This window comes from Chroicocephalus ridibundus, chromosome 3 (assembly GCF_963924245.1).
Source record: "Chroicocephalus ridibundus chromosome 3, bChrRid1.1, whole genome shotgun sequence".
In the NCBI taxonomy this organism is placed as follows: domain Eukaryota; kingdom Metazoa; phylum Chordata; class Aves; order Charadriiformes; family Laridae; genus Chroicocephalus; species Chroicocephalus ridibundus.
This window is the reverse complement of record NC_086286.1, coordinates 103,442,229-103,466,153: the sequence shown is the minus strand read 5'-3', so window position 1 is coordinate 103,466,153 and position 23,925 is coordinate 103,442,229. Positions and strand designations below refer to the sequence as shown.

Genomic DNA, 23,925 nt, shown 5'->3' with positions numbered 1-23,925 from the left:
TTGGGCCTTTTCCCTTACGTGAAAACAGTCTTTGCTGGAAACTGCATAGTGGAGTCTTAACTGGAAATTAAAGAAAACAGTAGACCTAGTGCATAACACTGCTGGAAAAATGTACACTTGAAAAACGAAACTTTAAGTCCAGAAGTGAGAGTAGGAAGATAATTTTTTATTTCAGTGGAATTTTTGCACCTGAACTGTAAGATCAGACCCTCTGACTGCCACCGTGCACTAAGTGGTATGTGGTACCTAGAGTGTCAGGTTACAAATTTTCCTGGAGCTTCAATAGAAGATTACTCCTACAGCTTTTCAAAATCTTGTTTGAATTTCTTGGATGCGGTTCAGAATATACTTGTCAACAGACTTGTTACAACTAATGTTCAGTTAAAATGTATTGTGCCTGCCTTTTTTTGGAAAAAAAATTAATTCAAGTAATGTTCTCTTGTATGTATGCTGGATGATCTCTTGTTCACGTATTTACTGAATATCTCAGTTTGCCAATATTTGGTTTCCTGCCTTGAAAGTAAAATATAATCAACAGTGCAGTTGCATTTTTCGAAGCAGAAGGAGCAGCATGAATGTAAAACATACAGCTTTATGTGGGGTTTTTGCTTAGCATTACAATGCAAGGTGTTACCCATCTGGTATCACAGGTTAACTGAGAGGTGGGCAGATTTTCCAGAGGTGCTCTTAGACACCTTCTGTAAGGATCAATATGTAACTAGACATACTAAATGATATTAATCAAGATCCGAATATTCATAGAATCATAGAATGTGTTGGGTTGGAAGGGACCTTTAAAGGTCATCTAGTCCAGCCCCCCTGCAGTAAGCAGGAGCATCTTCAACTAGATCAGGTTGCTCAGAGCCTCATCAAGCCTGGCCTTGAATGTCTCCAGGGATGGGGCCTCCACCACCTCTCTGGGCAACCTGTTCCAGTGCCTCACCACCCTCATTGTAAAGAACTTCTCCCTAATGTCTAATCTAAACCTACCCTGCTCTAGTTTAAAACCATTGCCCCTCACCCTATCGCTACATGCCCTTGCAAACAGCCCCTCCCCAGTTTTCTTGTAGGCCCCCTTCAGGTACTGGAAGGCTGCTATAAGGTCTCCCTGGAGCCTTCTCTTCTCCAGGCTGAACAACCCCAACTCTCCCAGCCTGTCCTCATAGGAGAGGTGCTCCAGCCCTTGGATCGTCTTTATGGCCCTCCTCTGGACCCGCGCCAACAGGTCCATGTCCTTCTTGTGCTGAGGGCTCCAGAGCTGGACAGAGTACTCCAGGTGGGGTCTCACCAGAGCAGAGTAGAGGGGCAGAATCCCCTCTCTGGATCTGCTGGCCTCGCTTCTTTTGATGCAGCCCAGGATGCGATTGGCCTTCTGGGCTGCGAGTGCACATTGTTGGTTCATGTCCAGCTTTTCATCCACCAGTATCCCCAAGTCCTTTTCCGCAGGGCTGCTCTCTATCACGTCATCCCCCAGCCTGTATTGATAATGAGGATTGTTTCAACCCGACTGTAGGGCCTTGCACTTGGCCTTGTTGAAGTTCATAAGGTTTGCTCGTTTCTAGCTCATCCAGGTCCCTCTGGATGACATCCCATCCCTCTGGCCTGTAAGCCGCACCACACAGCTTCGTGTCATCAGCAAACTTGCTGAGGGTGCACTTGATCCCACTGTCTATATCACTGATGAAGATGTTGAACAGCACCAGTCCCCCAGGATGGCTCCCTGAGGAACACCACTTGTGACCCTTCTCCATCTGGACATAGAGCCATTGACCCCCACCGTTTGGATGCAACCATCCACCCTGTTCCTTGTCCACTGAACAGTTAGATCTTAGTTAGATCTTCCTGATAAAATTCCCAGATGGTCCAGACTAGGGAAGTGGTGATAGTAAGTGAGTAAACCTTCCAAATAGGGCTTTGGGTTTTGGTGAATGGAGTCACTTGGAGTAAGAGTATATGTTTAATACAGCTAACTTCTAGAAACAAGGAGTACAGCCATTAGTATCAGCAGAGGAAGGGGGGAATGCTACCTACAGTGTACTGGTTGGAAAAAGTAAGCTTCATTAGATAATGAAAGTATTTATTAAAGATGATTAAACAGCTGCGTGGATTCTTCAATTCAGAATTGAAATGGTTTCATTCGTTTCTCATTTTATATTTGAAATAAAAGTAACTGAATTAATCCATTTTAAAAGCTGACTTGGATTACTGTTTCAGCATCTGGCTTTGTAGTCATGATCTCAGAAGGTTATTTCACTACTAGGCAATTACCTTTCAGGGGGGAAACCACAAGGTTAAAGGATGTCTTTAACGTAACAGAGGAAGAAAAACCTAACAAACCCTGCTAGCTGGAAACTGAAGACCAATTTAAAGACACCTCTCAACCTCATGCCTTTTTGCAAGTTCTTGATGGTTGAAATCATGGCAAATGCTTGAGATTTTGTTCTTGCTCTGATCCAGGAAAATTTACCATTTTAGATTGAATGATAACAAGCATCCGCCTGAAGCATGTCTTACTCATTGGATGTATACCGTTAAATGGTGGTTTTGTACATGTCTATGGTTCTTCTTTACCTTTAATTATATTAATGTAGGGGTCTTGTGGGTGTAGGTCAGCTTCCATGGATCCGGTTCTAGGGCAGAGGCATAGGAACAGAATAGGTTTCTTTAAGCCATCATTAATTAATATTCACTGCTTTGTTGATAAGTCAGTTGTATGCATGATGAGTACTGATGTGGTGATGGGGTGTTTTTCTTTTAATGGTGCTAACTTGCTGGCAGTTTTTCTACTAAATAGCTAATTACTGCAGTGGATCTCATCGCTGTCTAATGCAATGAAAATAAATACTAATGTAATACTACATTTCTTTTTTTAGGTAGTAATCTACGGGGATTTGCCAAAAAATAAAGAAAATGTAATATATTTATCAAATCATCAGTGTACAGGTTTGTATTTTTTGTTATTTGTCTTAGCACTTTCATAGATTTAAAATATCTGCTTATCTGTTTACTGTGTGTCTTTCCAGCTTTGCCCTAATGATCAGGAACTTCAAGTTCAGAAACCTTTAATGATATTTATATGTAGAACATGTGCTTTTTGTTTTGCCAGTGGCAATTAAAAACTAGTTTAACTAAACATGTTGGGCTTTTGTCTTTGCAGTTGATTGGATTATTGCAGACATGCTGGCAATTAGGCAGAATGCTCTCGGGCACGTCCGGTATGTCTTGAAAGATGGGTTAAAATGGCTTCCACTGTACGGGTGGTATTTTTCACAGGTAAGCCCATTCCCTTTTCCCTTGCTGTTGGTGGATCAAATATGTAAGATGTACTTTCCTTCCATTTATCGTATGTGCTAGGAAGATGTAGTTCTGAGATGGCATTTGTTTATTTGAACATGAAAATAGCTAGTTTTACTCACTGTAGTTAGATGTGTGTCTTAGCTGAGAGACAGTTATTAAAGAATCAGTTTACTTTTCTAAAGGAACACTTTTTATGAACGGTGTTTATTACTAGAATTAAAACTGTAGAGTGTGTTAGAAGCATTTCAGAATATTCTAGAACTTCGTTCTTTTTACAATCCAAAAACCTACTTAGCAGTAGGTATAGACAGACTTTTTTTTTTTTCTATGTATAGGGTTTTTTTTACCATGCTACAAATTGGAAGTAAATTGGTATTGCTGTGGTGTACTTACTTATTTTTCGATTGTTTGATTTTAGCACAGTATAAAAGAGGAAAATTTGGCTTTGCTATAGTGTGGAGGAAAAGCAGATCCCAGCCTCCGTGAAAGTGTTGGTGGTTTTGCTTTGGGCTTCAGTTAAGCAAAACCACTGTAAACCTGAGTCTAACAGTATTCCTGTTACTACATTTTACTTTTCCCTCTTCCTACGTTTTGCTGCTTTTCTTCCTTTTAGTTTGAGAGCTCAACCTGATGTGACTCAAAATTGTACAATTACTGAAGAAAGAGTGGTCCATGTTCACTGCACAGCCACATACTGAGTGGATGGGATCTTTGATCAAACAGCGTAGATGGCGTTCACCTCCCTAAAATCCTCTCTGAATCTGTCATGTCTGTTCCTTGGTTTTTCTGAAAGCAGCACTGTTTCTATATACACATGAAATAAAATGTTGAGGTGGATGTTTTTGGAAGTATTTGTACATTTTGCTAGGTGTTAAAAAATGGCTTCACAGTATTTATCTCAGGATTTAGATGGGTGCTTAGTTGTTAGAATAGAAATGAATTACGTTTTGGGTAACTGTTCCAAAGCGCCTGTTTGATAAGATTTTTCTCCTTTGGCTTCTATCTTTGATCTTTACCTGTTCCCTGAACATTAATCTGCTTTCTGCCCGTGCCTCCTTCCCCCCCTCACCCCTCCCTACCCCAGGTAAAGGAAAGGAAAAACACTTAGAAAAATACTTCTAGTAGAATCAGATAATTAGATTGAATTGACTGTCAGCCCTGTCCAAGAGCATGGGAGATACTGAGAGAAATATTACACTGGGTATGATTTGGACTATATATTAGTTTGTAAAAGAATATACGAAGAGTAGGCAACTACAGATGTATGTGCAAATAAGGCTTTACTCTCCCTCATCCTTGGCGGCATGTTCCTCACAGCTTGTACTCTTGCATCCGTAAGTCAAGTCAGATCAGTTGACTGCTAGAACCAGCAAAGGGGGGAAAGTTTTGAGTATTATGGCCATGGGTGGGAAGAGGGGAGGAGGCACTATAGACCTTGTGTGGCAGTTGACTGTGAAACTTTGCCTCCAAGAAGCTAATGTCAGTTGGATTGGGTTTAGAGAGCGTTGGGTGAGGGGAGGTGCAGATCCATGAGCTGCCTAATTAGCAGGCTGAAGAATAGGAAGCACCTTAAACAGTGGCCTTTCTCATCAATCAGATGTAGCCTTGTAGGTACCTAATTTGAACAGAGTTTTGGAGTCTTGGATCATGTCACATAAGATGCCCATCTGTAGGCTGTGAACTGTCACACCATTTTATCTTAGAGCACAGGTACCATCTGTTCGGTGCATAAAAGGTGAGAGTGTCCCCCAAGATATTGGGAGATCCAGGTTTGATGGTTTCAGCTTGATGGTTGAAAATATTTGTTGTTTTCTGGATGAGTGCCTTACACAGCAAGTAGGCTATAAATCCAGGCTGGAGCATGGGTGGTTTCCATGGGCCATCCTTGCTTCTAAAATCTCTATGTTTAAAGAAGAACATGCTGCAGAGAAAATAAGAAAACTGTTTGCAATTTCTTTTTATTGGGGGGTTTGCTGTCCTAGTCCCCTAAATAAGTATGGTCTGTCACACCCTTTCATACTTCACTGAGGGTATCAACTGGGTGAAAACAGACTTCTCTGTTGTCTAATTCTTGTCCCCACTAATGACTCTGGTTCTCTACATTTTTCTTGCACTAAAGTGACCATTCTGTTGCATGGAAATATTTTGCTCTTTGTTCTTGCCTGTAGTCATTACATTGGTGGTGATTTAAGTCTGCTTTAATTAAAATACAGACAGGATGTATATTCCATCTGCTATCATTAGGTGTCCAGAAATTATTTTTTTCCAGATTTTGGAAAATTACTATTGCTATCTGGGATATCCAGCACTCAGTTTCCTGACTGCTATATTGACTGTTAAAAGAAGGTTCCTGTGGAAATTAATCTGAATGTAGCCTACATTTTTAATCAAAACATTGATATTAAATAAAATCTGTTCAGCTTCAGATTCCTCAAAACATAAAAGTACTACAAGATTTAGTGGGGTATGATTTGATATATACATATATATATATGTATAAAATATATATATATTTTTAATTCAGTAACACAAATGAAAAGCAGCTTACTAACAGTGGTGATGCGTCTGTGTTTAAATGACCAAGACGGGATGCAGCAGGACTGCAGTGCAAGCTAATAGGTATTTTTATTGTTTTTATCACACCAAACAGTGCAAAAACATAAAACACTTCCTGCCCTTCCTGTTGATGTTCTGTCAGTGATGTCACTTACACTCCACTAAAAGTTTCCAGAGCCACGTAATTACGCCATGCGCACGGAATTCATATTCCCTACCTCAGGTAAACATCCTGTTTGGAAATAAACGTGGTCTGGATGTCCAGGAGAGCGAAATTCAGGCACAAAGGAAGTATATTTGTAAACATAATCCATTGTTGACTGAGAGAGGGGCTTTTAAAGTACAGCGGAAAAAAATTATAACCTTAAAAACAGTACTTCCAGAAATCTGTTTTGAAATGCGTTCATATATTTGATCTCTTACTGAAAAGGAAATGCAATACAAATTGGGGAATTTGAGCTATATACAATTGCATAACTAGCATTCTTCTGTGGAGGCAGCTATCTAATAGCAAGAAAAGAAAAGAACCACTTAAATTAACCTATTATGTTCCAGGTTTGATTTATTAAGTAGAGCTCTTTCTTTTCATAAAACTGGCTTTATTATTTTTGGGTGGATCTGAAATTTTTGTTTGGCCCTATCTTTCACCACCAAAATGCAGCTAGCTCCTATTCATCTTATACCACCTGGTGGGGCTGGGATGTAATTTTGATAAATATTTTTGATATCCCAGAGTTTGCTTGACTTTTTAACATAGGAAGTATGTCTTTGTCTTTTCTGTTATTCAGCATCAGCTTGTGCACCCTTTTGGTTGTTACTGAATTTTAGACAAATATTTAGCTAGTATGGCATCTTGCCTCTCTTTTGATTCGTAACCCTGTGCCATAGAGGAGCTGACATATTTATGTAGATGGGCTGTATGCAGCGCATGGTGGTCTTGCGATATGTAGTTTGTCTGTTCTTACGTTAAGTGACCATATACTCGTATTTACTTGAGAAGTGCAAATCTATTTCTGAGCATTAAAAAGTCTGAGGTGGGGACACCAAGCCTGTCTTTGGTGTTGTGTTGTCCCTAAGCAAACTGTACATCAGTAATTTGATTTGTCCAAGTTCACAGATTAAACAGGGAAAAGGTGGTTCAGTATTTTCCCAGTTTACTGCAGCTGGTTAGTAATTTGATAAATGAGTGAAGACTTTGATTCCAGCCGTCCCTCATTTATCAAAGCTTGATCTAGCTGAGCTCACACAGGACGATGAGTTACCAATTACACAGAAGTCTTGTATAGTAGATGCGTTGTTTCTCATACCAAACTGAGTTTGACACCCTTCCTGAAAGCAGTTGTTGTGGTGAGTGTCACTGTACAGAATAAGACTTCTGCTTCCCTTTAATGGTGGCAGATCTTAAAAACGGTCTTACATGTGGTGTGCGTAGATAACGTGTGGCTCTCTGCTGCACAGCTGACAGAACGTTTTTCTGTTCATGCCATTATCTATCCAGGAGTGGTAAACTGCTTGTGGGATGGTGCTGATACGATGTTCCAGCCTGCTAAGGGCCGAGCTCGGTGGACTCGGTGGATTCTGTTCTTGGTTTTGGTCCCCTGCCGGCCACAGCAGCACAGCTGAATGCTGCAGCTGGCTCCTTCTCCTGGCAAGGGAACCACAGACAGTAATGTTAAGACAGAATATTTAATATGGAGTTAATGCACCATTGACTTTCTGTTCCTTTTCGCTGCAGCTTTTGGAGAACAACTTAAAAGTCACGTCAAGTACCACTAGCTAAGCAGCTGCACGGCCACCTCTCCACATCATGAAAAGCAAAGGCCAAAAGCACTTTGCATAACCACCTCTACTGCCTGCCTCCTCCTAACCCCTCAAACCTTACTCCTGTCCATGCCATGCAAATAAAATAATAGCTCCCCACACACACACCACCACCCCTGTTCCTACAATGTACTGTCTCTTTTCCTGAGATAAGACATTTGAATTGGGTTCAGCTCTTAGTAGTTTTAATCTTGCTGTCACCTTTTAGTTAAGAGTGTGTAAAATTGTAAATAGACAGAAATTATCTGACAAATCCTAATGCCAACAGTTAGGGTGGGCAGAAAAGAGTATTACCAAGTTAGGGAATCAGTTAGAAAACCCATGAAAACTATGTACCTCAAAAATTTAATTCTGTTATTTGGAAGCTATTGTTTTAAAATTTTTTTTCATAATTCATTGGCTCGGTAGTCCATTTTGGTGCATGTTTGTTTGCATCCTCTTGTAGCTATGCTGTAGATAAAACAAAGTGATGGAGGAGGGAAATGATGAAGCAAATTTTATTTCTTTATAACCCTCTTTCTATGTGTGTACTTTGACATAGTCGTTTTACTGAAGTTTTTGTGATAAAGTGTGTGGAACAGGTTTATAAAATGAAAATTTTCCAGGAAATGGTCTAACTTTTTATAATGATTTTCAGTAGAAATACTTTTATAAATTCCTTTGCCTTCTGAAGATTTTGTCTTACTTATTCAATTATTATTTCGGTATATAACTTCTTTATTAAAAGTTTAATTTTCTAATAAATTACACGGAAGTTTTCAAGACTTAGCCTAGTTACTTTTGTGCTATTCATAAATTGTGTATGTATAAGTGAAATACTTGTAATTCCGGTATTTGCATTAGTTACTATTTAAGAGCAGGCAGATAAAATTGAAAACATTGACCTATAAGTACTTGTATGTGAGTAACTTCAGTTGTGTGATTTTTCCCTTGATACATAAGTTAAGCTGCTTGTTAATGTTGTCAGGAATAGATAGATCCCGGGGCTGGTTCCAATGCCATCTTGCAGTTAAATATTTAACACCTTTAACAAGACACTTCAGGTGTCTTAGGATTTTTTTTTTAATTTATTTATTTTAGATCTGATCTTTATTTAAACAGATTTTGTGAACTTAAGTACATGCAAATGTAAAATTAATTTCAGGTGCTTTCATCCTAAGAGAAAACGTCTTATGGGCAATTTGCAGCGTGAGTCATAAAAGTGACTTGTCACTGTCGTCTTGTTTGTTCTTCTGTCAACTATTCTGCATTAAACTACTTAAATATTTAATACTTTTTTTTTTCCTTCTGTTAGCATGGAGGAGTCTATGTAAAAAGAAGTGCCAAATTCAATGAAAAAGAAATGAGAGAGAAGTTGCGGGCCCAGATGAAAGCTGAGACTCCGGTAAGATGATACTTTCCTTACCCCCCCCCACTCCCCCACCCCGCTTTTCCTTTCTTTGAATTTTTTAATGGCAAAGGCTTATTGGAGACATGAGCCATGCCTGATATCTACAAACTACAAGATGGTAATCATGGAATTTTATTTTCTTTCTGTAGTTTTACAGTTACTTTCTGTGATTAGAGTAATACCTCTGATTAAACTTAGAAAAATTTGACTAGTCCTTTATGAATGATACGAATTTTGTGATTCTGTCCGTAGAGGGCAGGGAGCGTCTGGACTAAATCGTAGAACATGATCTGTAGCACCTTCCTTGAGAAATCACTGTCAGTGTTCCCCGTGTTTCAAAAGACAACATTTTGACTACTGCAGTAAGACTACAGTCAGAGACTGGTATTTTTGTAGAATACCCGTTGTTTGATCTTCTGAAAGTCAAGAATGATTCTTACCAAATCTTAATTAGTCATCCTAATGATCAATCATTTTTAATGGCAGTGACATCTTAGAACTGAGTAACTTTGTCTGCTACGCCTGAAGGAGAAAAAAAACAAAACAAAAAAACCCCCAAACTCTTGATAATTTTCTATTTGAAGAATGATTGTTAGTGCCAAGTGACTTTTCTCATGACTCCCTGTATGGTTTGTGGCTCAGTGGTTAGAATCACTGTGCTACACTTCCATTACTTGCTGTGCATTAAAATGTTTCCTGCCTTTTTGGCTAGACTTAAGGAAGCCAACTCAGCAAGCCTTGATATAGAACAGTTACACTTTCTTTTTGTTTAAAATGATGTGATTAGGACTTGCCGCTCCAAATACTAAGTGGCAAACCTTTTTATGATCTGAGGCTTGGGTAAAAGGAATGCATAGGTTGTTTTGACCTTCATAATAGTTGTCTTATTTTTTATTTTTGGGGGTTAGTGTGTTTATGTTTGTGCTCCTGTCTGTGTTGAAAAAGTAAACTGGCCTTAAGCTTACTGAGAGACTTAAATGAGTAAAGCGTCACTATTTAAGACTGCTCAGACTCATTTTGTCTTGAACTAAGATTTAGCATGAACAGGGGTTTTTTTTGTTTTTAGTTAAGATAAGAAAGTGGATCTATTTCCAGTTTTTAGGGTATAAGTTACGAAGGCCAGAAATGCATTACGACAACTAAACTTTTCCTGTCCAGTCAGTGTCTAATCTAATGATGTCCACATGGAGAAGATGGACATATTCAATAGTGGTAACTTGTACCCACGTTACCAGGGAGGGTCCTAGAATGTTGCTGAATTTCATCAAGTTCTTTTCTGTATGTCAGTGGCAAAGGTTCTACTTTCTGTAAAACTTGCAGTGTAATGGAATAAGCAAAGACAAATTGCAGGATGCATGAAACGTTTTTGTAGTCATCCCCCTAAGCAATTGCTCCCCCTGCAGAGCGCTGGTTAACTTTGCTTTAGTTAGTCTGGATAAAATATCCTAGCAGAGTGTTTTCCTGTATAGGCCCATGGATTTCTTGCTAGCCAAAGAGGCAGCTTCTGGTTGATTCTGGCTTTCTGGCTTCCCTCTGCACCGCCTAAAAACTCAGAAATGCAGGGTTTTGTTGTAACAATAAGGTTTTGATTGTGGTAAGAGTCTTGATTTGAACTCTGCATTAAATTAGTGTGCTTTATAAAAATGTGGATTTTTTTTTTTTTAAATACAATCTTAGGAAGGTATACCTAGAAACTCATCTAAGTCTGCATCTCTTTGGAAACCTGCAAATGATGATCAGTGTTGCTCCAGTGCTATAAAGTGACTGAACAGGCTAGTGTGTGGTTTTAGCCCAACCGGCACGTAAGGGGAGGTTTAAGCATAAAGCTTTTCTTTAAAGCTACATCCACTGTGGGTTCTGCTTTCCATGGTGGATGTCTGTGCATGATAAATAAATGACAGAAATCCAGAAGGCTTTTTTTCTGGAATCACCTTTCTTCTCCCTCCGCAGCTGTGTGTGGATTGAAAACCTATATCTAACCTACCTAAGCTAATGCCAAATGAATTTGGGACCACTTGGGTACGTTTGTTTTTTGGTGTTAATATGGCTATCTGGAAGTTCGGTGGTGTTGGAAATGGGCGCAGACCCTGGACATGATTACCCGGCAGTTGCCATTTTGGTCATATTATCTAGGTTAGCAGTATAGAAGAGAAATCAGTGTAAACTGCTGCAGAAACGCATTCTGTTTTAAATCTCTTTCAGTCCATGAGACTGAACCACGTAGGGAATGACAGTTAAGTTTTACAAAACTGAAGCTGTCAAAAGCTTATTTACTGAGACAAATGTTTGCGTCTGCTGCGGTAAAAGACACAGACCACTGAGTTGTCATTTGAGGCAAGACTAAAGTTTCTATCATCCACTTTATCTGAGAATTTAAATGTGGATGCTGTAAATGCCTTTTAACCTACAATTACTACTGGGAGAAGAACGTGATAACCTGTGTCTTTACTGCATTATTTATGAAGAAACTTTGCAGTTCTGCAACTTACTGTTGCACAAGCAACCATACTGCTTTTAAAATGAAGACATTTTAATCAGTAAAGCAAGTACGCCCTGAACTCATCAGCTTCATGTGAAAATAATCAATTTACTGGTCTGGAATTTTTATTAAAATTTATGCACTGGATGCTACAGCTCAGGGTGAGCTTTTCCTCAGTTTAGTGAGCAGCTGTGGTTGCTTGGTCATTCTGCATGGACATGGTGGAGTTCTTTCTTTCATGTAGTTTTAGAGACAAGCTTGCCTTTCAGCTGCTCAGGAAAGAATTATATGCCAATAGAGAGGAGATGGACGGGAATCCGTGTTAAGGGTCACTTTGTTATTTACAGTTTCTCTCCACATACAGTTTAAACAAAAGAATCAAAGTGATTAATTGTTCATTCTGTCTGGAGACATCCCTGTTCCTATTAAGAAACTGAAGACGTGTAGGAAGGCAGGTCTTCTGTTCTCACCAGCGTAGCAAGGCCTGTAGTTATTTTACTGCCTCATGTCATGTGGTTGGTTGTTGTTTTTTTTTCTTTTTAATGAAAAGTAAATCGGAGGTGGAACGCAGACAGGAAGAATAAGCCTGCCTCTTGGCCCCTACGTTCACAGTAGAACTGGATTAGTGATCTGGTATGCTTGATTTTGTGTAGGCACAGTGGACTGCATGATGCTTCTTGCTCGCCTTGTCTTACAGCTTCTTACGACTTAACAACTTCTGCCCACCTGCCAGCCTTCAACAGACCCTTGTTCTGTCCTGCTGTTCGCAGTTGGTCCACCCTCTTCCCAGGTGCAGCACAGAAATCTTAGACACGCGCAAAACTCTGATGCTAGACTGAAATGCACCTGTATTTTCTGAGCGGAGATCTTGAACTAATGAATTTTCTTATTTCTCCCTGGAAATTATTTTGCTTCTCAAACTATACGCTCACATGGTTCGTTGTTGGGGCTTTTGTTGGCAAAACTCAGTTGAAACGATGTGATTTTGTTTAAAATTACATAAAACCTGGCTGATTGTTAACAAATGGCAATCTTATGTCTTGTGAGAGCAGAGACTGTCACATAGTTTGAAGGACACTTTTGTGTTAATGTTATTTTAATGTAAGCCATAACAAGATAAACACATTTCTCAATGTAACAACGTATCCACACAACACTCAATCTGCTTGTTTTATAAAGAAAGTTAACTCTTCCAAACAGCAAACTATTCAGTTTGATAACTGAAAATGTAATATTTCTTTTTATCATGCATCGAGAGTAGGAAATCTGCATTCTGAGATGTGCCAATATTATTATTACAGCCAATATTTATCTGGTTACTATGTGTTTTGGTTTTGTCATTCATTCAGTCACAGAATAAATCTTTGTCATGTGAAGCAGTGCCAATCAAACAGTAAAACCCTGGAGGGGACAGGTACATTAATACAACTGCTATAAGGCTTAATGTAATTATTTTGTCATATAGTTACTAATTTGCAAATCCCTGACAACTTCTTTGTAAATCCTGGAGGTCCTTGCCTGCTTTCCTCATATCACCTTTTGTATTTTGTTCAATTATACCAGATACGCTTTTTCATACCATATCTTTTTCAGTTATTGATCTGAGTGTTCACGTTTCTCATCCAATTCGCCAGAAGGATATCTTCAAGGTAGTGGTTTAAATGGATTCAGATATGAATCTGTCTAGTTGTTAGGATGCAATAAGAATAATAACATTAAAACTAAGCAAATGCATTGTTTAATATAATTTTGAACTTTGTAAATAAAAATATTTAATTGTCACCCCTTGTCACCCACTCGGGAACAGCACAGTAAATGCAAGATATCTTTAGTCAGAAGTTACCACTTTTTGGCACCCTATGTTCTTCTATGGTGGCAGCTGCTCCCTCCAGGACAGTCTCCAAAGCCCTGTCTTCAGCCAGGTTTTCTTTTTATCGCCTCTTCTTGCTGTATGGGTATGGTGTCTGGACTGACATTGTTCTGTACTCCAGGGGCTCGTGTGTTGCTTTGTGCCCCTTTCCCCTGCTCCACCCATACCAGCTCCTTTTATGCCATTCTAATTGATCTCAAGGTCTGCCTTGGCTGCCCTTCTTCCCCATCTGTGAGCATCATCCCTCTCAGTGCCATTGAGATTTCTTTTTGCCTGGGAGACCTTGACAACACTGGGGAAATGAGTTGCTCTTCAGGTGAAAACAGTTATCATCATCCATTCATTTCATTCGTGGATTGTGATAAGTCCACTGATGTTACACTGGAGGCTCTGCGGGTAACCCCTGCCTCTTTTCTGGTTTTCTGGGTCCAACAAGAATCAGTAGAGTTCTACTAAATGAATCCCGATCCACAACTTGAAGCTTTCAAATTGATGAGAGATGGCAACTGTATTGACACCCACCCATTACAAAGAAACAGGGATGGAAGTACCATGTAACTGAACACAGGGACCTACTCTGCTTGCGTTAAAATTGGTGTATCAATGAATCAGGGGCTGTGGTAATGCAAAATTTTCTATGTCAATTTAAACGTAAGCACTGTATTTTACAGTCGCCGCAATAAAGTGCGTAACTTTTATGTAGCTAATTGCCCTAAATGAAAAATTACGTATAAAAAAAATTGCCTTAGCTGCAGCTAGTGTTCCTAGGCAGTTTAAAATGCTCCTACAGCTCAACAGTTGTTAATCCAAGTTCAGGGGAGCTTATTTAGTTATTAAAATCTTAGAGATTTGTACTTCTTATAATCTTTGGAAATAGTGCTTAAGGATTTAGCTTCTGCTGCCCATGGTGGGAGAAGAGAAAAGCCAGTCATACAAGTAGGTTTGGTAGGCTGAATTGCATGGGCAGAATATCTTTGTCTTGTGCGGGACTGTAGGTCCGTATAAGTAGGACATCTGTTTACATTCATGAATTTCACTCAGGTAAAGTAGACCTAATGAACTATGTATTAGGTTTATGTACGCTGAATTTAAAGCAAAGGTCACTTCTCTGTCTTGTTGGTATGCTTTCAGTTCAGAGATATTCACGTTCTGGTCAACAAACCTGTTTAGCTGCTTGTGTTTCAGAGGTTTACAAGAATAATTAAAATACGATTTCAACCTCTGCTTTGTATTGCACACTAGGACTGGAGTAAGTAGATACTCTTCTCTGTTGTGCAATCAGCTTTTAGTGGCTGATTATCTGCTTTGAAGAACAGTTGTGTTGTTGCATGCTTTTAAATGCTGATCTCTGTACCAAGGGTGATTTTCCTATTCTGTGCGCTTCACTTTCTTTGCTCTGTCAGTTATTACCTGTTACAGCCCCTATATTACCCTTTGGAGCTGAGCATTCATTCTTTAATGAGGAGAAGTAACCTCATCTTTGAGTACCATTTTAAGGATGCAAATTAAGTGGTTTGAATAAAAGCACATTTATGAAAAAAATGCATCTCGATTTGAATATTATGCCCTTTCCATTTAACTCTAAAAACTTTTACTTAGCCACTTAAATATCTCAACAGTGTACTTCATAGATGAAATGTATGTGTGATGGGAAGGTGCGGACTGCAGCTGGGTCTAAGGATTCCTGTACTCGTCCTTGTGCTTATGCTACTGTCATGTTAGAAAAAAGTAAGCACCTTGCCTCTTAAACCCGTTTTCTTTTGTTCTTTCCCCACCAAATCTGTACACATCTTGGGTTTCTGCCTGTCCTTGCACATTCTTGGACTTAACCTGCCTCTGCAGTCTGCCAGTTCTCCTCCTCCCCAAGCAAGCCATGGCAAGCCTTTCCTCTAGCTCTCTTTACTCCACTCTACTAACACTGGTTTTGCCATTCTTAATATTTATTTTTTTTTTTCCATTTTCCCCTGCCAGATTCTAGGCTGTGTACTCAGTTCTCTTGATCTCCTGCTGGCTTCGCTGGTTAGCACAGTTCTTAGATTTCTTCCCTCCTGTGCATTTTAGCGCATCTTTCAACCTTCCTCGCTGTGGGGTGATTCTGCAGAGTTCGCTTGCTGGGTCCTGTCACTCTGCATTCAGCCTTTTCTCTAGCTGCTAAGTGCACATACCAGCACAGTGATGTTCTGTGGGCCAGAAGCACAGCTATATTCCTGTATCTCTCTTAGCTTTTATTTTACTTAGCATCTTTTCATGATGTGTGCTCCCACTTGTCAGTGTCTTCCGGTACTCCCTGATAGACCTCCTTTCACTGTTGTGTAAATCCACTGTCTCTCTTCTTTCAAATATTTCTTGAGACTCATTTCTGCAAAGATAACAAACTGGTTAGTCTAGGCACAATAGGCATGATTTTACTGTCAATGTGTCATTTTACATTCAAGTCCAGGCTAGTTGCCATTTGTGGCAGTAGCCTTTCCTTCTGCAGATGAGCCCCCAGTATGAAATTTTCACTTCTTAAGTAATGTTTTACATCAGCTTTGTATGTAGGAGATTCTATGGAGGGCACACACACAAAAAAGGGAGAGAGGTGGAAATGTCTGTCCTGTTTCAAAAGCAAATGGAAAATTAACCAAATTTGACTACCCCTGTTTGGGTACATAATTTTACATTCAGATCTGCAGCTACTTAGGCACCCTTTACCTGTGTAACGATTTGAGAACTTGTAGATGGTTGTTGCTGAGTAGGCAAGCAAATGGGTTTATTTGGGAAATGTAACTTTGCAGACATGCATGCTTGAAGGAATGTGATTTTAAAGTTCAAATTATGCTAAACTATCAGTTTTAAGTTCATAATATATTTAATATCTAATACAATGAGATGCATAAAGGCACATAAGATAGTTAATCTACCATATTTTCAATTAATAGTATTTCTGATTACAAATGGAATTAAATGTAGATTTCAGTATAAGGAAAGATTATATGCAAGATCAGTATTAAAGCAAAAAATTTATAATATAGGTCATCTGTGACATGTCAAGGGGCAGAAGCTATGAGTTGAATATTACTTGGGGGCCTTTAATTATTTGACTGTCTTCTCAAAATCTCTTATCCCGCTTAACAAAACAGATACTGTTGTTGATATCAGCCGCTCCTGACTTGCTCACTTCTGTTGACGCTTGCTATCTCCCTTCCTAAATCACCTGGGCAACTTTCTATGGTGTACATTCAAAGAAAATTGTTTTGAACCCCAAACAGTAAGTTTCTTAGAGCTAAGAAATTTTAGCTCAAGTATTCTGATTTTCTTTGGATCCTTACAGTAATCAGTGGCGGGGACTAAATGCAATATGGACCTGTGAAGTGATGATAATGTCTGTGAAAGGACTCAGCTTAACATTCATTATAAGAACTTGTCTGTTTTGTTTCTTTTTAATCCCACAGATGTATTTAGTGATTTTTCCAGAGGGGACTCGTTACAATCCAGAAATACCAAAAGTCATTGCAGATAGTCAATCATTTGCTGAAAAGGAAGGTAAGCAGAAAGAGTTTTGAATCATTCTTTTGTTACGGTGTTAACATAAGTTATATAAAATTATTGTATAACATGAAGATGATCTCACCTTAACTGGACCATTAAGCCTGCCTGATTGATACTTAAGGGGTAGAATAGCATAAGCCAGTGTTTTTCTTACCACGGAGTAAGATGAGAGTAGCTTATATACAGACATTTCATGTACTTCGTATTGTGCAAGAGTATTGATTCTTAAGAAGGTTCTCTTTAGTTTCTATCTGTATCTGTGTATTTATGGACAATTCTTCTCTTGCTCCTTCAGGGACATAAGAATTACATACATTGGATCAGGGCACTGTTCCATTTAAGTTGACATAACTCCAATTACAGTTGTTACTCAATACAAAGAATATTTTGCATAGACTGTTGTGCCTTAAAAGAAAAAGTCTTTCATCACATCATTTTTAATTACTGTTGGTACTACCGTGGCTTTTTGGTTTTGTTCCTCTCTCACTTTCCAGTCTCACCTTTCCTTGGCTGAACTTCAGTATGTAGTCACTTTGATTGTTGGCATTGTCTCTATCACCACAGATGGAATTACTCCGTCATTGGAAAGGCTTGCAAAAAATCTAAGGGTCCCAAGCTTTTTCATTTTTCTCACATCATGTGCACAATACACGTAGACTTTGAAGTCCAACAGTTCAGTGAATGTGTTTCCTGGTTTTGTTTTTTCCTGTTGACCAAAAGTGAAATAATTCGCTCTGAAGGTAAACAAAGAATAACAAATAGGCCTGGTAAATTCATTTCTGTGACACACTGAAATGAATTCACAAGTCTGTGAATCAGACTGTTGATATCATCAAGCTATTAAGTATTGTTAGCTCCTGTCCAAAAGGATATATGCTTTTCTTCTGCTCCTTGGGAAGAATGGAATTTGTTTGCGTGTATGAGCAGGAGAGCTTAAGTCATAATGTATTTATTCATCGCTTTAGTTTCCTGTCAGAAATGAAAGTCAAATGTTTCATTTAGGTTGGCAGTTCTTTGAGAGTTCAGAGGGGGCGGTTTGATGGTTTTGGTTTTTTCTCTCCTCCTTTTTCAGGGAAAAGAAAGGGCTCTTGTTGTCATTATTATTATTTTAATAAACCTCTTAATTATATCTCTACAGTCTGCAAAACAGTAAAACACTGCTCTTGTGCTTTCAGAGCACCTGTTTGTTTCTTCTAGTGCTTTTCTCATCAATATTGATCTGCTTTTATTTTGTAAGAGTTACTCCTTTTAAAAATCCTCAAGACAAATAGTTATTATCAGGAAGCATCTCCTATTCTAGTGCAGGATCCTCTTGATCTGCTTTTCCCCATTGCTAAATTCTTTTATTGGTGGTCTCTCCTCAATGTTTATATGAAGAGAATGGGAAGTAGTCTGTAGACATTGCTCCCCTGCAAGTTCATGCAAGGATTAATACCCAATTGAATTAGAGCATCCCTTGTACAAGCATGCTGAGAAGCAGGGATGGCTGACACGGAAAGCTGCGTACCAAACTGTTGTGGTGGCTAAGAGCCACAAGGCACATACCGGTACATCAGGGAGCTGCAAGGACAGGGAACTCTGCATGGCCACTGGTGGGAGATGACGATGACTCCCCGGGGTCCCACCATGCCGCTGTGCAGCAGTGCTGGCCCCGGTGTGCGGCTTCCACCCAGCAGCCCCAGTGCCACCACGATGCTGGCTGCTGGCCGCGTGCTGGGGCTGCAGCACTGGGGGCCCTGACTAGTCAGTGGCGTGTAGACTGAGAGCTGGCCACACTGTTTGTAGGCGTGTGAGGGCTGCTATGTGACACTGCTGAGCTGAACTAAAAACGCACAATTGCATGCTTGTCTAAAAGATCCTCGGAGCTTCTTATTTCCTATGGTTTTAGGAAAGTTAGTAATGCCCAGTAGTGCCGGCAGTCAGAGGAATGAGGACTTCCCGTAACTTCTAGTTTAAAATTTGTATTTCGTTCCTTGTGGGGATATAGAGAAGTCTGATAAGTTGGTCTTGTTGTCTTACTATATTTGTTACAGAGCACAGTGCTTCAGTGTTGGCTTTACAGACATGCGGGGGAATTTTTTTCTGTGTTTTATACCTTAAAATGTAAGCTTTATAATGATTTTTCCTTACGTTTTTGCTCAATTTATATGTTGAGAATATAGTGCAAGTGTAATATTGGCAAAAGTGGTTTAATTAATAAGAATTAAATGTCAAATTTATGTTAGGACCAGTATATTGTACCCAAAGATAACAAAGCTATTCCTAGGGCATGAGCATAACTCATGTTTATCATGCTGTCTGAAATACAGTTTTTGAGATACGTGCGTGTATATGTTTTAGTAGTTTTGCAGAGAGGAAGTAAGAAAAGGGTTTGTGGGGTTTGTGTTTACTTTTACTCTCCGTGGGATGGATTCTCTTCTGCAGAAGGTTCCTTGGTTTAAGCAGAATTATTGGGCTGAACTTAATTACCTCGTCTTAGTGTGACCAGCTGATGAGCTGCATCTCATATCATGATGTTCTTTTAAAGTAAACACCAGTTTTGGACACAGTTACTGCCTCTTTACAATCTGTCCTAGGACCAGTTCAGCAAAAAGGAATTTTGGGGACAAAAAAAATAACGCCTTAGGTTGACACCCAAAGACATACTTTCACAGTGTTGATTTCAACTATTATGTCGTTCCTCGTTGATACGAATATATAAATAAATCTTATCTGTCTGTGAATGGGATGGAAGGATATCAAACAGCAAAAGAATTTAAAGGTGATTGAGGCCACCCTTGAAAGAGAGGCAACTTTTTAAAATAATGATAATAATTCATATTGCGGCTTGTTCTGCCATAGGACTTGGGTTCTACACAAAACCTTGACTCCTAGCAAGAGCAGATGGATTTTCTTTCTCTGAAACACAGGAAAATCAAACGTACAAGGTAGATCCAATAGATCTGGGTAGAGCTGGATATGAATGAGTTGAGACTGAAGGCTAAAAAGCGCAGAGAAACTTCTAGGGAAGGAGTAGTGCCATGTATTTTTTTTACTATTTTTAGAAAGAAATAAAGGATATTGTAGAGTAAAAAATGAAACCCATGAACTGATCTTGCAAATTTGTCATTAGCTACCTTGTCAAGTTCAAGTTGAATGTACTGCCAGGGTTTTGGGTTTTTTTATTAAAACTGAAGAATGCCAAAACCATCTAGAGGTAAAAAAGATAACATTTGGGCATTAATATTCCTGGTTTTCGTGTTGGAGACTGAGACATGCATATTGGCCTTCAGCACTGATGGATTTGACACAGCAAAAATCTATTCTAATTAATTTGAACTCTGCTGTAAGTTCTGTCCACCGTAGCTGTATTCAGTGAGATACAGAAAGGTGTGTCCTTCCAGGAGTACTGGTTTTATGGTGATAAACTGAGAGTGCTACCATCTAAGGGTAATGCTAGTACCTTCAGAAACTGCAGATTACTCATTCTACACATTTTACAAGTGACAGAAAATTCCAATCAGGTCAGATTTTTACCCAAGATAGAACAGGCAGCATTTCAAAACCAAAATACATTTGTTTGATTGCACCGGGGAAGGAAAAACGTGCTTCCCAAAGTTTAAAAACAAAAGCAAAATTTACCTCTCTAAAACTAAGTTGTTTGGTTTTATATCATAGGATTAATGCAGGAGTTATTCATGGAACAAGTTAAATTCTGTGGAGTTGAGAAAATTAACCATGCATTTATCTTTGTTGTCCAAAATAGCAATATTTGCTGGGGATTCACAGCCACTGCAAACCACGTAAGCAATGCTACCAGAATATCAGATGATGTCCTCTGTCGGGTTTTCACGTTTCTATTGGAGGAAATGAAAACCCCCCACTTCCAAGCTGATGCGAATACGTGCCATGTGGCTGGATTTGAACCAGATGTTATTTGTTGTCCTCTCCTTATGGGAAGTAGGTGGCTGCATGAGGTGATTCCAGCAATTGCTACCAGGAAGGGCGCTCTTTTTCTCCAGGTTTCAGTATGGTTGGTGACTAACGTGTTTCTAATTGGACATCTTGTAAGATTCACATAATCAGATGATAGAGGGAGATACTTCTCCCTCCCTCTAGTCTCTCTCTAAAAAAACCTAAGAATGTGAAGGTATGTGCTTTGCCCCTTGTCCTCTGAGCTTTTGCTGTCCAACTTCCACTATTTAAGTATGTAGTCAGTAATCTTAGTTTAGAGTCGGCTTTAGTTTTCCATTGTAAGGGAGTAGTTGGCTAATGTGATTCCCATCTTCAAAAGCTGATGCAGTCTTTCAGTTGACTTACATATTGGTGATGCCTTTTAGGCTCTGATCTATGACCTTAGTCATCCTAAAAGTGCAGCGGTTCTTCCACACTAGTCAGTGGGCTTAGTTGCTGAATCCAGGGAATTATAATGTGTAGGTGGCACTCATATTTTCATACGGATTTAACTCTAATCTTGTCATAATGTTAGAAGTGGTAATTTTTATTTCAAACTGTAAATCTTCTAAGGCTGGGCCTTTTTAATGGTACTGGACTGTAGAACAAAATTTCTATAAAGGAATATAAAACCCGCAAAATGCATGATTATTATTTTTTGTACCAGCTTCTGGTATAAAATTTGTTCCACTTATATGTTACCAAAATATATGTGTATAGATACCTGAGAATTTTCTAGGAGCTAGACCTCTGTAATGTTCTAAACAACCACAAATTTCTTAGGCTTACTGGAATATTAATTTTATCCAAATGTTAAGAAATAGCATTCTAAAGATTTGAAAATAAATAGGAGTAATCCAAAGCCCTCCTACTCCTAATGTTACTAACTCTGAAAAGTCGAAGAGAAAGGGATAAGAAGCTTGTTAAATTTAACTTGGCTTGCTGTTGCTGAATGAAGACAAAACAATCTTCCCTGGTGAAAGCCATTTATGGAATTTTGTGTTAATGTTTGATTTTTAACAAAGGTCATTTAATCAAGAAAACATTTCAGGTATTCACTTATTATCTCCCTTGGTTTTATGCAGAAAAGTGGCAAACATAAATGTTTTTTAATGCTAAGTTTATCTTGACTAGTATCATGCTTTCTCCTAAGATGTTTGTGCGTGCAGGATATGCTTATCTCAAAATTGCTTTTACAGATCATGTGAAAAAGAGGTATTTCAACTGAGCTAATCGAAAATGTTTCCCTTCTAGATCTTGGCATTGACTTTAGATTTTATTTTAAAGCAATCTGAAGTATTTAATATCCAGAAATGTTATTTGGAACCGTCTCTCAAAAATAGCTTTTGGTGATATATTTTCCACACACTTTCATGTAAGCAAGCTTGATGTAAGTGTGCACAGTGAGCTGTGGAAAGGAGAATGTAATTTTTAAAAAGAGTGTGGAGGATACATTGAGAAGTGTTTGAGAGACGTACCATTAGGATGAAGAAAGGATTTCTGTTGGTGAAAGTCATCCTCAGGAAATTAAGTTGAGGAAAGCAAGAAGTACCTCGTATTCCTGGAGATAACCATCACGGAAGAAAGCGTACCAAAGTGTGATGTCTCCCATGCTTTGCTGTGGGATAGTCGTACTCTTCTTGAGGGGGTTATTTGCATTTCATATACTTTAGTTCATGGTAACAGAAGGCACTTTTTACAAGAGCGTGCAGTTTTTAAATGCTGTCACCAGCTGAGTCCTGTTTATGTAAGTCGATGGACTACCAGCATACCAGTGGATGAGCTCTGCCACCATATGTCATTTTATAAGTCTAACTCTGGACTCTGGTTTCCATAAGTAAGGCTTCAATCACTGGGAGCATTCCAGAAGGCTGGTGGGAACTCAGTGTTGGGTGAGTACTGGGGACCCCCAGGTTAACTGCAAAGCTCTCCGTCTAATACCACTCCTGCACACAAATACACACAAAAAAGGAAAAATAAAGAAGAAAAATCTAATTGGTATTGAAATCAATTAATTGTTTTTCACCCTTCTTTCAGTTTTTATATTACTGTCCAGTTAACATGGTTTTATAGGGGGGAAAAACCCTCAAACTAATTCTGACATCCACTTTTCAGTGAGCACATGACTTCTGTTGATCAGATGTGGTTAATGCCAATGTAATACATATAGGGTATTCTTAATTTAGAGCTGGTTTTTTATTGTTTTCATTTAAAAATGTGGTGCGTGCATGTGTCAGGGGTACAAATAAGACTAATGGAGTCCCAGTCTGAAAATGTAGGCAGCCTACCTGCACTGAACAGTTTTTGGCCTGGATGAAGGGAAGAGGAAGAGAGATCTTCCCCATAGAGTTGTACTTAGCTATTATATATGTAACTTCACCCTGAGAGGTGAGATACATGGTGTTTTGTTTGGTGTTTTTTGTTCTTTTGGTTTTAGATGAAAAATTAATTCTGTAGATGTTAATGATTTGGGACTTGGTACAAACTAAAACCTTATTTTATTTTGTTCAGTTTTCTTGCAGACTTTCTGAAGTAATTCTGCATCTTACTACAGTCTAGTAAACAGTAGATATTTGAAGTACCGTTGCTCACTGTATTTCTTCAGATTTTCACATTATTTTCATTATTTTCGTAAATTTTCATAATTTTTTTAATGTCTATTTATCATTTGAGAGTTAGCTAATATAGAAGGGTGAAGCTATAGCACTTTAAGGTAGAGTATTACATTATTAGAAATCTAGTTCGTTTTCTTTGGCATTTAAAATAAAATCTCATGACCTCAAATACTTTGACAGAGAGCCCTAACTTAGGATTGCACAACATTAAAAACAGTTTAAGCACAGTGTGTTTTGTGAATTGGATGCAGGCAGCTTGCCAAGGTAACTATACTGTAACTACTTGGGTTTAAATTCTCTTGTGTTGATTTTAGCAAAGATCATGAAGTAATTGCAAGAATGTGTGGTTAATGTTTTTATAAAACAGATTCTTTAAAAGGATGTGCTGAACTCCTGTTGTTGCTGCATGTGTGTCATGCACCGGGGTGTTTCT

At 38.8% G+C, this 23,925-nt stretch overlaps 1 protein-coding gene across 1 annotated transcript in view; it reads left to right on the top strand.

Annotated features, from left to right (window-relative positions):
• Window positions 1-23,925, top strand: part of AGPAT5 (1-acylglycerol-3-phosphate O-acyltransferase 5) — a 60,492-nt gene that overhangs the window by 15,509 nt on the left and 21,058 nt on the right. The window contains exons 2-5 of the mRNA XM_063330336.1: window positions 2,874-2,943; window positions 3,158-3,273; window positions 8,969-9,058; window positions 16,848-16,938. Of these exons, the coding sequence (XP_063186406.1) occupies window positions 2,874-2,943; window positions 3,158-3,273; window positions 8,969-9,058; window positions 16,848-16,938 (367 nt within the window). The remainder of the gene's footprint in view (window positions 1-2,873; window positions 2,944-3,157; window positions 3,274-8,968; window positions 9,059-16,847; window positions 16,939-23,925) is intronic.